At 39.7% G+C, this 14410-nt stretch overlaps 1 protein-coding gene across 7 annotated transcripts in view; it reads left to right on the top strand.

Annotated features, from left to right (window-relative positions):
- The window catches only part of Bcas3 (BCAS3 microtubule associated cell migration factor), a 506689-nt gene that overhangs the window by 112323 nt on the left and 379956 nt on the right, over window positions 1–14410 (top strand). For all 7 annotated transcript variants that reach the window (XM_052759620.1, XM_052759614.1, XM_052759617.1 and 4 more), the window contains exons 10-11: window positions 6948–7024; window positions 11550–11633. In XM_052759620.1, coding sequence (XP_052615580.1) covers window positions 6948–7024; window positions 11550–11633 — 161 coding nt within the window. The remainder of the gene's footprint in view (window positions 1–6947; window positions 7025–11549; window positions 11634–14410) is intronic.

Here is a 14410-nt window from a genome sequence, read left to right as displayed (position 1 = left end):
GCGTTGGCATTAAAATTAAAATTTCACAATTTTCATTATTTATGAAAGATACAAATGATTAGCCTGAGTTAGTTAATAACAGTTTGGATGTACCGATGAAGCGAGAGTTAGTGAATTGCACTTTGGACTTGAGAGCAGTTCCTTTGTATTCATATTAGTATTGTGAACTTCTCTCTCCCTGCCCCATCTCGTCCTCTCCTGTCTCCTGCCTGCCTTTTCCCTTCTGTCTTGTCCTGGCTGCTCCTTTTCAGTCTTTCTCACTCTAGCCCATGATGGTATTAAAATTGCTGTCCTTCTGCCTCACTCTGAGTGCTAGGGTAACGTTACAGGGGGGTCTCTCTGTCTCCCCCATGAGTGTGTCTGTCTCTGTGGGACATTGTTACCGTATGTTCCTGAATATCGCCCTTGGGTTTCTGGACCCACCGAACAGCTGAGGCCAGTTGTCCCCCAGTGTCAGTTTCTCTCGTACTGTGTGAATTGTTCCTGAGAGGAGCAGTGGTTCTGCCAGTGTCACCCGGGTTCTCCTTGTGGAGTGGCATCCAGCTGATAGCTAGGCCACTGTTGTGTGTTCTGTCCCAAGGGGATTCTCACACACTCTCTCAGAGCATTGGTGCAGCGGCTCTTAAGTCTGGAGATGCCTCTGTTAGTAGAGATTGCAGAAGACCCCAAATCAAATGTATAATTCATACCTGACGGCTATGCAGAAGGATGAGCCTGGAGGATGGCGTGGGCAGCTTAATGAGAAACTTTTAAAATCAAAAGTGAAGAGAGGGGCATTTGATTAGTGTGTGAGGCTCTGGCTCAATACCCAATATTGAAAACCAAGTCAAAAATCCAAACCAAACCAAACCAGTCAGCCAACCAAACAAAAGACCCCATCAGGTGTTTAGAAAACAATGACAAAGACTTCGATGTCTTGCTTCCTACTGTGATTAAGGATTTTTCTAGTTTTTCACTGCAGTGCTGTGGAGCGTCATTAATAAATGCGTCCTGTCCTAGTGATGGGTCTCTTTATACTTCACTAGGAAGTGTTGTGTTCAGTACTGGTTATTTAAATTGTGAACTCTAGAGCTTGAGTTTGTGCCAGTGATTTGAAGTTGGAAAGATTGATACACATCAAGAATCAGAATCCTTGAATTACAGCTTTACTCAAGTGATCTCAGTCATGATTCCAGGTCTAGTGGCTTCCACCTGCAATCCTAGCACTTTGGGTGCTGAAACAAGATGGCTGCTGTGAATTTGAAGCCTGGGCTACATAGTGTTCCAGGACAGCCTTAGCTGTAGAGTGAGACTATCTCAAACAAAGGAAACATAACAAAACTTAAAACACCACCACTACTAATAAAGAACATTTCAAACCAAATTCGGTGTGATGCAGTTCTTAATCAAGTGGCAAGACTGCTACTCCATAGTGTTAATAAAAATGATTTTTTCCATTTTCTGCACCACCCTTTGGCTAATTCCTTTCACTGTATTCAGAGTTGGTTCGGATCTCATGCATTTTTCTGTGTTTGGATTTTGACTGATACAGAGGTTGACTGAGGACTTGGGAGACTGGCATACTATGATGTCTCTTGTGACAGCTCATTTGCCTGTAGCATGTGTCTTGTCTCTATGTTTATTCTATGTATTTGTTAGACAGAGTTTCATGTAGCTCAGGATGACATTGAATTCCGTACCCACATGCTTCCATCTCTGGAGTGCTAAGATTGTAGGCCTCGCATGCCTGGTTTCTGCAGTGCTGATTGAGTCTGTAGTTTGGCATGGGCTAAGCAAGCTCTTTACCAACTCAGCTGCATCCCCAGCCTGGTACCCAGTTCTGAAAGAAGTAGGATCATGCCCTGTGTAGAATCACAAGATCTCCACTTAATGAGGATGTCGTTTTGATCATGTAGACATTTAACTTCTGAAGTAGAATGGGAAGCTCTTGCCTAATGCATTCCTAGCTGAAGGCCTTGTTACGTATGAATACAATGAAAGCATTGTAAAATGAGTGGAGTCCGCTGTGCCCATCAGAGCAGGCATCATAGGGATTTGTGCCAAAGGGTGGATGGAGCAGGTAAAGGGAGCTGATAGAGAACTGTTGACAGAGTGCATCCAATGGACGAGAAAGGAGACACCTTTGTGTTCGGATGTACAGAAAAGTTGGTCTTGAGCAGCTGTCCAATGTGGAAATTCAAAACCCAGGTATGAGTAGGCAAACAAAAGACAAAGACTGATAGATGTCATTAGCAGTCATTTTAAGGATCCTTTGAAGTTGAAAGGCAGATATGGAGTCTCCAGAGAGACCCGGTGTCTGATAAACAGGCTGTGTGTGTGTGCGTCTGCCTGTGTTTTAAGTTTGAGAAGGAAAGTTATTTGGTGCAGTCCTAATGTTATTAGTGTTAGAATGTCTGTTCTTTGTTTATGTTAATGATGAGCAACACATGGAACACATGGAAATGAGTTTAAAGTAGCTTTAAAATGCAAAGTTAAAATTTTGGGTAAGAACAGCTTTGCTTGCTTTTTTTTTTTTTTCCTTTTCATTTTGGGAAAGCAATGCCTTGGTGTTTATCCAGGCTGGCTTGGAACCACCACTCCCACATGTTTGTAATATACGGCAGAAAGGGTTGGAGGTTGTATCGTTTAGGTCAGTTTGTATGTTAATTTTACCTCCACGGCTCTGGGTTTGTCACAAGGTAAAGAGGGCTGCTCTGGTGTCTCCTGGCCCTGGGCAGGAGAGTCTGCAAGTGTGTACATGTGCAGTGAACTACACTGTGACTTTTCTGTTTCCCCGCACATGATTCCCACCTATTGAATTTTTTTATAGCATTGTGCTGAAATTCATGTTTCATATATATGCAAAATGAACAAAAATAATGTGCAAATTTCTTCAAAGCTTGTCAAACCTTAAAAGGCTGTTAATCAGTTGCATGATGTTTAAGTAACCCCTCAAATTGCTATTTAAAGTATGTGTGCACGTTTCTGGGTTGTGTCAGATTTTCTTACTCTCCTCTAACATGTGGTCTTTGTGACTGGTGTCTAGCAGAACTTAAAGATGGTGTTCAGCCCAGTTTGTAGCCTTCAGTATTTCTTCACCTCCCGACCCTCTCATTGCCTTCCTGCCTGATTCTGTCCCTCCCTCCTTCCCTCTGTCCATCTTTCCCCTTTTCCCTCTCTTCTTTTGTTTAGACTGGGTTTTATATATCTCAGGCTGACTTTGAAATACTTATCCTCCTGCCTCCGTGTCCGAAGAATGGATTATAGACATGCATCACCACACATAGTGTTCATGTTTTATTTCTTCTTTATGTAATGATCCTAAATTTTATGGTTATTAGACATGTATCTCTTAATTGGTTAACAAATACTACCTTATGTATCCTTCTGGAATGTATGGGTGATGCTTACATGAAACTGAGTACACATTCTAGTTTTTATGTGGATGTATTTTAGATTCTTTTGGGTATGAACATTTGGTTGCAAGTTTTTGTTATATATATATATATATATATATATATATATATATATATATATATATATATATTGAGACAGGATTTCTCTGTGTAGTTTTGGAGCCTGTCCTGGAACTCAATCTGTAAACCAGGCTGGCTTCAAACTTACAGAGATCCACCTGCCTCTGGCTCCCGAGTGCCGGAATTAAATGCATGCGCCACCACTGCCCGGCTATATATATTTTCTTGATGGCCAGTGATACTGATTACTTTTCATGCCAGTGTATTATCTAAGTTCATTTTTAAGTTGAAAACATCTCAATATTGAGTTATCAAAATTTTCTAAAATAGGTCACTTTTCACTTATGGGTTACAAAAATATTCCTCCATTCTGCTGGTTGTCTTTTTAATTTTTAAAAACAGTGTGTCATGAGTGTTTTGCCTATACATGTGTATCTTTCACTTGTGTACCTCCTGCACACAGATGCCAGAGCTGGGCTTTGGATCTCTGGAACTAGAGTTTAAAGGTAGTTGTGAGCTGCCACATGAATACTGAGTATTGGACCCAGGTCCTCTGCAAGAATACCAAATGCTTTTTACCACCAAACCTTCTCTCCAGCTCTTCTTCTTTGTTTGATGGTGTCCTTTTTAAAAAACATTTTTTTTAGTCAAACTTATGTATTATCAGTGTAAGAAACTGTTTTACCAAATCTGAGGCCTCGAATAGCCCCTCATGTACTTTTTTGGGTGTTTTGGTTTTCAAGACCAGGTTTCTCTGTGTAGCTCTGGCTGTCCTAGTACTCACTCTGTAGACCAACTGCCTTGAACTCACAGATTCATCTGTCTTTGCCTCCTGAATGTTTCATTAAAGATCTGTGCTACCATGTGCTACAACATGGCTTCATGTTGTACTTTTAAATATTATCCATTCTGAAAGAACTGAAAAAATTTTAGGGTCGCTATTTTTATGTGTATGAGGGTTTTGCCTGGTGCACTTGAGGTTCAGAAGAGGGCTGTAGATCCCCTGTTTCTGGGGTTACAGAGGGGTGAGGGCTGCCATGTGGATACCCTGGTCTTGTGCAAGAACAACTAATGCTCTTAACTGCTGAGCTAACTCTCTAACCCTGAGGTACTTTTGTATGTGGTGTGAAGCCAGAGTCCAGCATCATGTACACATAGGTGGCATCTTTCGCCATGGACTCACCTGGGTACCTTTGTTAAAGATCAGCTGACTGAGGTCAATGTGATGTATGTGTGGTGTGGTTTCTCACCTTTACCCTCGTAAGTTGTGGGAGACCAGCTCCCACTTTTCCCCAGTGTACTCTTGAGGAGAAAGGGATGAGAGATTTAGATGGAAATATAGATCCGAGAGAGTCAGATAGAAACAGGATAGCCTTGGGGAGGGCCTGGATCCTTATCCACCGGCTCTTTCTGTCTCTTCTAAAGGGCTTTTTATTAGGAGTAACAAGGGGTGGAGCAAAGACCTCCCCTTAGCACAACCAAGTGCAAACCCTTCCAATCACCTAGTAACCATGCACGTGGTCAAGCAATCCTCTAATGCAGTCCTGGTGGGTGAACAAGCTCAGATCTCACTAGGAAACCTTTGTGGGCCTCCCCATCATGGCACATGGGAGATAGAGGCAGCAGATCTCAAGAGTTTTAGGCCAATCTGATCTTTATAGCTACAGGGTGAGAGTAGTGAAGTCTTATTTACCTAAATGTGTTCAAGTTATGTCTTTGTTAAGAGCAACTTTCTGGCCTGATGGCAGGCAAAACTGCATAACTTTCTTGTGCCTTTCATAAAGAAGCTCGGCTAATCTGGCCTTGAACTCACTGCAGCCCTGCTACTTCAGCCTCCCCAGTACTCAGACTAACTGTGTGAGCCACCACAGATTTTCTGCCGTGGTAGAGGAGTCGATGTGGGGCTCTTAGAGTCTATCTTCATTTATATTGGAAAGCCTGAGTTTTCTTAAGGCCCAGTTGCCTCTGCTTACTTTGTTAAATGACTTGTAAACATCTTTGAATTCTTCTTAATATTACAGATGTTCAGGTCTTCCACCCTCTACACCCCTTGGCTTGTTTTTAGAGTTTAGCTGGAGGTCAAAGTTAATCATTAGAGGAGTCACACTTATACTGTTGTTATGATGCTTTGTGGCTGATACCAGCTGTAGAATGTAGTTTTGGTGATTGGGTGAGCAGAAAACAATTTGCTTACATTCCGCTATCCTGTAATTCCTGAGGTCCACTTGAGTTCCTAACAACCTAGAACCAGTAGGCATTTTTCTTCCTTCGTTTGAAATCACACGTGTAAAGAAGATATGTAAGAGCATCTAATATAGTGGAACTAGTTTTGAGAAATGATTTGAAGTTAGATTGTTTAGATTTTGCATTAAAAAAATTTTTTTTGAGACAGTAGTCCTGTCTGGTCTCGAGGCCACTCTTTAGTCTTGCCATGTCTTGTAAGTCTTGATGTTCCTGCCTCCACCCCCCTATTTGGCCTTTGATGCTAATTCTGGAGGTTAGCTACCTCAAATGTGAGTTACTGCATACTAGAGAGTAGAGAATTGTGTGTGTAAAATTGTGAATTTTACAGTCTTCAGGATGCCCTAGCTCATGTATGCCAGCATAATATGCCTTCAGCAATGATATCAGCAACACCACCGTTCCCTAGAGTTTCAACAGTAAGGAGAAGGGTACAATCCTTAATCCTATGTATACGTAACCAAGAGTATAGAAAGTGATAAACAATAAATACATCATAGTACTATTTATTGCTATTAATAGCTGGCACTGGAACCAAGAAGAATGAAATGGAGTGCTAATATAAGTACATAGCATTATCTAGCTTTCCAGAATCTTTCTGCTGAGCTACCCTTTGAAGGTTCTTTATGCTCATTGGCCACGTTATTTTGTACTTCTTTTTTCATCGTTGTGTGAGCATCATTTTCTTATTGATATGTTTGTATGTGGTTTTAATTGATCAACTTCCTGCACCTACTGCTTTCTGTCCTCTCCAGAAATTCTTTTTAAATTTATGAACTTCAAACTTAGAACTTTAAGTCATTTCCTTCTATCTTCATCTTGTTCTTCAGGAATGACAGTATAAATGCGTAGTTAGTTACCAGTGCTTACCAGGTAGGTAGGTATTCCTGCATCAGTGGCATCAGGGAGGTAAACAGAGAAGTGAAAATATATAGGTCACTTAAGTATTCAAATAATGAATACTGGGCTGGGCATGGTGACACATGCCTTTGGTCCCAGCACTTAGGAGGCAGAGGCAGGCAGATAAGTTCGAGGCCAACGTGGTTTACACAGTGAGTTCCAAGATAGCCCCGAGTACATAGAAAGACCCTGTCTCAAAACAAAACAAAACAATGAATACTATTATTTGAATTCTATGAGGTTTTAAAAAAATTAAGCACTTGAATTTTATATTTTTCTTTAGTCAAGAAGTGATGCATTAATAAAAAAGTTATTATAAAATTTCTTAATAATGCTCTTTGGAACTTGCAGGTTGTTATCCTTGTCCTGGGCCAAACATGAATCCCATTGCTCTTGGGAGCCGCTGGCTTGCTTACGCAGAAAACAAGGTAAGGCCTGGCCCAGACTTGGGTTAGTTGTAATGGGGCAGGTGTGGAAGGACTTTTTACACTCTGTATTGATGCTCTGTTGGCGAATACCACTAGTGAATGTTTTTATTTTGTTTGGTTTTGCTTGTATTTCCACTAATCTGACTCTGAAGGGTTCGTAGCTGGATCTGGTGATACATACTTGTGTTTCTAGCACTTGGGAGCCAGTGGTAGAAGGATTACCTCAAGATCTGGGCTAACCTGTGGTATGTGGTGGGCCCTTACTGCAAATAGAAAACTTACATTTTTTTCTTTGTTTTTCTGACAGGGTGTCTTAAGCTCAGGCTAGACTTGATGTCCTTATCCTCTTGCATCCACCCAAGTGCTGGGACTAGCAGCGTATGTCATTATACGATAGCTTTCCCTAAACAAAGGCTTTGTAGAATCTCGCTGTTCTAGCCTGGCTTCTGCATAGAGCTGCTCACCCAGAGATTGTTCAATATTGCAGTAAAGCACTGACGTTCCCTGTCATACCAATGCTATCTAAAAGACAGCAATTTGCAGGAATAATCTTGAAGCCTGTCTCCTTGCATAGATTGGAATCATGGGGCATGGTACAATTTTATTGGCCCTATATCATCAGCAACTAGATCCTATTGTGCAGCCATTTGTTGTAATGATTAAAGCATACTCAATGCCTTGTTGGGTATATATATTATTAACTTGATTGCCATAGTATGTAAAAATTGCTATATATGCTTTTGTATCTCAGTGTTTTATTTATATACAGTCCAATGTAAAACATAAATTTTGATTTTATGCAAGAAGGTATAAATTCTTTTTAAGCCATTTAAGACTTCTGCCTGTAAATATAGAATAAAATATAAAAAGTACTTTGAGGCTTTGAGGGTTAGCATTTTTGTTTCATTTTTGTTGGTTACATGGTTATTGTGTCTTGAGAATATTATGAAATAGTACAAAATAGTTCTTGACAAAATCAGGATGTGGTACTTAAAGTAAGTACTTGGTGAAGCCACAGAATTCGTAAATCAACTGGCCTCTGGAATGCACAGAATCAAGAATGAGCTGACGAAAATCATTTTTGTAGATGAAGTCTTTAATTCCTTTTCCAAAAGCCTGTCTACAACAATTAAGATATTTTGCATGTCATTGAGTGCTCTATTTATACTTCTTCTTGTCTGGTCTCTTAATTTTCCCGTAAAAATAGCTCTTTTCAAATTATTCTTTTCAAACAATGCAAGAGCCGTACAGTTAAATGGGGTGACATAATGGTGTCTCCTAATGTTTATATCTGTAATGCAATTCTCTTGAGTGCTGGAGACATCCACGAAGAAAGTGTATAAACCATCTCTTGGCACTTGCCAATATATTCCCACATGTGGAAAACTGCACATTTGGAGAGTTGGAGGTTTAATTAGTTACCTGTTTTTGAGAAGAAGCAACTCCCTTGAGAGTTGCATTTTGATATCTGTCTTTGCAGCTACACATGTGAATAATATTTCCTGTCACATGTAGGGACCAAGCAGGGTGTGCATGTGCTATCATGTGCAGAAAGAGTTGTAAATAGTACTTAACAAAGTTGGATTAAATTTTGAAGAACATTTCAGACAATGTGCTTGACTCTGTGTGTGTGTGTGGCGGCTGATGTCAATCAGTTGTCATCTTCTGTTACTTTTTGTTTGTCTCATTTTTGGAGAAAGTATTTCTCATTGATACTGGAGGTAGGCTGGTGGCTGGCCCGTTTTAGTGATACTCATGTCTTGACTCCTCAAATTACTGTTTCACAGGAGCATGTGTGGCCCTGCTGGCCTTTTTTTGTGGGCTCTAAAGATCCTAATTCAGATTTGTATGGATCCCCACAGATCCATCTTTCCCGCTCCTCCTCCTTGTATGTATTATTTTATTTATTTATCTCTCTGTCTCTGTCTCTGTCTGTCTGTCTCTGTGTGTATGTGTATGCGCACGCACATGTTCATGAGTGCAGGTACCTGAGGAGGACAGAGCAGGTCTTTTGCAAGAGCAGTATGCGCCCTCTCTCTAGTCTCCTCCTGGTTCTTTCTAAGGGGCAGCACCTTTAGAAAGTCACCTTTGTCCTGTGGGCGTGGTCTTTGAACTCACGTGTGTTCTTTATAGAATTTTTCAATGGAAACATGCCACTTACATACAGAAAACAGGAATGCATACATATTTCTACATTTATATGTGCATATTCGCATGATGTAGAAATGAGGTCTTCACACTGATACTTGCATCAAGTTCTTTCTTGTTCCCATTCATAGTCATATGTCTGTCCCTTCCTTTGCCTGGTAGACTCTATTCCCTTGTTTAGTTCCTGTAATTCAAAAGTAGTCACAGAATTGATCACCTGTGCCCCCTCAGGAGACAAGCCAGAGGCATGCCAACTGCCACTGCTGCCCCAAACAGCAGGGGCACAGTCACCTGTCTTCATGGGGTAGTTCTTAAGTTCCTTCTTCACATTTTTTATTGGTTTGTGTATGTATTGTGTGTTTGTGTGCACACATGTAAACAAGCATGTTTGGAGGTCAGAGAACAACTTGGGAGAGTTATTTCTCTCCCTTTACCGTGTGGGTTCTGGATATTCAACTGAGGCTTAGTGGCAAATCCCTTCATCTGCTGAGCCATTTCATATTGATTTTTATTTGTTGATCGTCTTTCCCTATTGTTCTTCCTCTGTTTTGATTAGACTTTCCTTTAATGTGTAATTGTGTACACTTTTGTATACATTCATATTTTATGTTCCAGTGTACTCACTATAGGCGTGTAGTTATTTATATTTCCCTTTTACGAAAGGTAACATTATATATTTGCTTCTTAATGATCATTTTGCTCAGGATTATTTCCCAGACATTAGTCCATTTGTGTGCTGTTTTTGTTATAAAAAATTGATGCAAATGTAATTTTTTTCTATGCTGTGTTTCTGGGCATATTTTCATGTACAAATCCTGACTCAGTTGTAGTTAAATTGAAGTGGTTGAGAGTATTGGTTATATTTCCATTAGTCTTTGAATATTTTTAGTCTTACTTTAATATGAAAACCTTTATTTTTTTTGTATAACTTTAACAATTTTATGTATGTATATAGTTTGTTCCGATGGTGAGATGGCTTAGTGGGTAAGGATGTTTGCTGTCCATGAGTATTTTGATGAGCTGGAGCAGGGAGTAGGTCTCTGCCTTCATGCAATACTGCCTTTCTCTGCTCAAGCAGCAGGAGGCAGCAGAGGAATAATTTTCATAATTCTTTGACTGGATTTGTGGTTGAAACAAGCCATTCTTCCATTAGCTAAAATAGTCACTTTTCACATTTTATTTTGACAAACATGTTTACTGATCAGAAAATTTCAACTCTTCATCATGGCTTCACAGATATGGCCTAAAAAATAGCTTGGTTTCGTGTACCAGACTTGAGGTGTTCTAATCTGTCACATTCATATTATATTGAGAGATTTAAAAACATGTGAGTTAGGAATGAAAGGATTACATGGTAATCTGTGCCACAGAACCCAGTTTTAGGTCGTATAAGGTGTTTTTCAAAATGTATTTATTAATTTCAAAGGCTTTGGAAATACATGTTAAAATATCATGCTGTTTACATGTCTTGTTATTGTCATTTTACTTTAAAAATGTTTCATAAGAATCTTAATTATATGGCCGGGCAGTGGTGGTGCATGCCTTTAATCCCAGCACTCGGGAGGCAGAGCCAGGAGGATGGATCTCTGTGAGTTCGAGGCCAGCCTGGTCTACAGAGTGAGATCCAGGACAAGCACCAAAACTACACAGAGAAACCCTGTCTTGAAAAAACAAAACAAAACAACAACAAAAAAGAATCTTAATTATGATTATTTTTGATAAATACAAATGTGTTGTTGCCAGTGATGAGTTTAATCCTGAATTTCTGTTGAGCACGTGAGAATCAAAATGATGATTCACATTGACAGTTGGAAGTGTAGTGTGTTCCAAGTGGCCAGTGTAGTGGGCCTTCTGAAATGGACAGTTAGTGCGTGTGCATAGCTAGTCTCTGCTCTTTCCCACAGACACAATTGGAAATGCAAATAGGCTAAAATGTTTTGCTTTTTCTTTTAGGTTTTCTTTCATAATCCTTGTAGAGGAATTAAGAGGAGAAAACATCCAATTTGCTAGTATGTCAAATATTTAATGTTAGGAAGTTATGTTTAAGTCCTTTGATTATGTTTTTTAAATTTATTTGTGGAAAGGCTGCCAGACCCAGAATCCTACCATTTCAGAGTTTATGAATTCTTAAAGCCTGTTCATCGTGTAATTAAAACCACAGTTGAGCATGAAACTGCCTGAGTGGCACCAGAAGATTATAAAAAGGGGTAAACGTGTCTCAGCAGGGCTTTTAGCTGTTTCGTCTGCAGGACACTCATGCAAACATTCCCACCCACCACCATTATTGTGCACGGTAAATGGCCACTGTCTAATAGCTGGCCGAGTTAAACAGCTTCATAGAAAGTGACTCTGGTGTTCTCTTCTCCTCCTGCCCCAGCTGATTCGATGTCATCAGTCCCGTGGTGGAGCCTGTGGAGACAACATTCAGTCATACACTGCCACAGTCATTAGTGCTGCTAAAGTGAGTACCTCAGAAGCTTCTAGGAGTTGTGATTATGTGGAGTAATTACCAGGTTTGACTGCTGAATCATGACGAGATGTTCCATTCCATTTTCATTCTCAAGTGTAGAGTAAATGTAAGAAGTCAGAATGTTTTGTCATTCTGTGATTTGGAAGTTAATCTTTTGAGGTTAATAATTCTTTTATTGTGAAGATCGTATGGTTTGCACTTTCTCCATTAAAAACCTGGATGTATTTCAACTCGATTCAGGCCTGGTAACTAATTAATACCATATTGCAATGAACTGTACATGTTTTAAGTGGCAACTTGGGTTCTTTTTTTCTGTGATTTGCACCTTCCTACATATGTGGACTGTGTGCATCCCTGTGCATCTTTGAACTTTTTTTTTGGAGCTGAGGTTCGAACCCAGGGCCTTGCATTTGCTAGGCAAGCGCTCTACCACTGAGATAAATCCCCAACCCTCTTTGAACATTTTTGAGTCTGCTTGACTTAAAAAATTCCTCAAGAAAATTTGAATTTGGTCCCCTGGCACATTGAAAGATTCTTTATATCTAGAGGCTGGCCCCTTGCTGTTTGTGAAATGACTTCTTCTCTGTGTGTGTGAGGGTTCATTTAGATGATGTCTGGTAAACTTTGGGCTGATTATAAGGTCTTCTTACAACCACCATCCTTTTGAATTGTGAAGTCTACAACAGAGCAATTCTAATAATAGGGATGACAGAGTAAATCTGAATGACAGCATATAATAGAAAGTACAACCGCTCAGAGGACAACAGTCTAAAGCAACCACATAGAGGGAATCAAAGGTCACACTGTTTTATGTCAAATACAAAAATACTTCAAGATTGTCACAAATGCTTGCATGAATGTGTCCCTGGGCTGGATGAGAGAAGTGTTACACACACTTCACTCAAAAGCAGAGTAATGAAAAGTCTCTACAACTCAAAGCACTGTATGTTCATGTTTCTCTGTTTCTGTATAAAAAGACAGTAATTAGAAAAACTCTTGATGTTCTCCTGTGAGGTCATCTGTAGTACTGTAACAAAGAGATACAGCTTTGAATGTTAGACACATACATGTGGATCCCAGCATGTTTTTTCTTTCTGCTTTTGTTTGTTGTTAGTTTTTTTTTCCCCTTCTTTTATAAAAGGAAGGGGCCTGGATTCATTTTGAAAGTGTTTTGTTGTGGGTATATAGACACAAGGCTAGAGTTAATGACTTCAAGATTACAAGTCTGAGTCCCCTACATTCCCTCACTTCTTATTGGGATATGAGGTGTGTATTCAGGTCTTCCATGTTTAGACTCCAAGAAATTATGTTTAAGAAGCCATGTTGCCTTACAACTGTAATCCTAACACTTGGGAAGCTGAGGCAGGAGGGTCACTGCAAGTTCAGGCTAAACTAGGGTGCATAATGAAATCGAGGCCAGCCCGAGCCATAGAGTGTAACACTGAGTGAGTACCCCTCTGTTTGTCTCCCCAGAGAAATTAAGTTTAAAACATTTTATCTGATTAATTTTCAAAAGGGCAGTTATCACTAATTGGGTGATTAGAATTTATGTGTGTTAGACATATGCTGTATTCTTGTTTTATATCTGTAGCTCTAGAAGTTAAATTTTCAGGTACACTTTTAATTTAAGCATGTATTAAATCCTGAGTTGGTAAATTATATTTATAACCAACTTAAGTGTTTGTCATTGAATAGTTTTGAAAACAAACAGCAAAAAAATTCATATAGTATTCATCAGTTTATTTAGATTCATGTCTGAAGGCATGCATATTTTCTATTTTCCTGAAGATATTGTCGTCATTTAAAAAATTATATTATGTTATTTTTGTTGTTTTTGAGGCAGACTTTCATGTAGCCCCTGCTTGCCTCAAACTCACTATGGCTGAAGATGATCCTGAAATTCTAATCCTCCTGCCTCCCAGATACAGAGTGATCTTAATTTATAACCATTATGTGGATTTTTTTTTTACATATGAAGTATTTGAAAGTTGTAGTAATATCTACCTCAATTGATAATTTTCCCTCATAAGGTACTAGATAATATTTATTGTGAAGTTCACCTCCCAAGGAGTACAGTAGTTCCAAATTGCATAGTAACTATGTGAGTTACTATAGTACTATACTTCCTTTGTCCAATCACTCTTACATTGTTGGTATAGTCAGTCACTGTACTTTTTTTGGACCATAGTGTATTAATTTTTTTTTGTTTTGTTTTGAGACAGTTTCTCTGTGTAGCTATGGCTGTCCTGGAACTCACTCTGTAGATGAGGCTGGCCTCAAACCCATAGAGATCCTCCTGCCTCTGCCTCCCTCATGCTGGCGTCAAAGGCGTGTGCCACTACCCCCCAGCCAGAGTATATTAAACTTACTTGAAAAAAATTCTTATGAAAGGGGTTGAGAGATGGCTTGGGGGACAAGGTGCTTACTGTGTAAGCCCAAGGATTGCTGCTCACCCCCTGCTTCCACTTCAAAGCTCAGTTTGATGGCCCTGTGTGTCACTCCAGTGCTGGTAGAGTGGAAACAGGAGGGGCTCAGGGCCTTGCTGGTATTGAAGGTATGTGATTTTGCACCAGTTGTGATGGTGTACACACGTTGTCTCAGCTATTGGTAGTTGAAATAGGAGGTTCCCTTGAACTTGAAGTTGGAGGCTTGCCTGTGCAACATGGGGATACTACATGTCAGTCTGTTTCTGTCTGTCTGTCTCTGAATTGCACAGACACACAAATACAAAAGTAAATAAGATAGGCTAGAAAATAAACAATGAAGTA

The sequence above is a fragment of the Peromyscus californicus genome, unplaced genomic scaffold (genome assembly GCF_007827085.1).
Source record: "Peromyscus californicus insignis strain IS unplaced genomic scaffold, ASM782708v3 Scaffold_3__1_contigs__length_106647218, whole genome shotgun sequence".
NCBI classification, from domain to species: Eukaryota; Metazoa; Chordata; class Mammalia; order Rodentia; family Cricetidae; genus Peromyscus; species Peromyscus californicus.
Note: the sequence above shows the minus strand (reverse complement) of the source record. Positions and strands in the feature narration are given on the sequence as shown.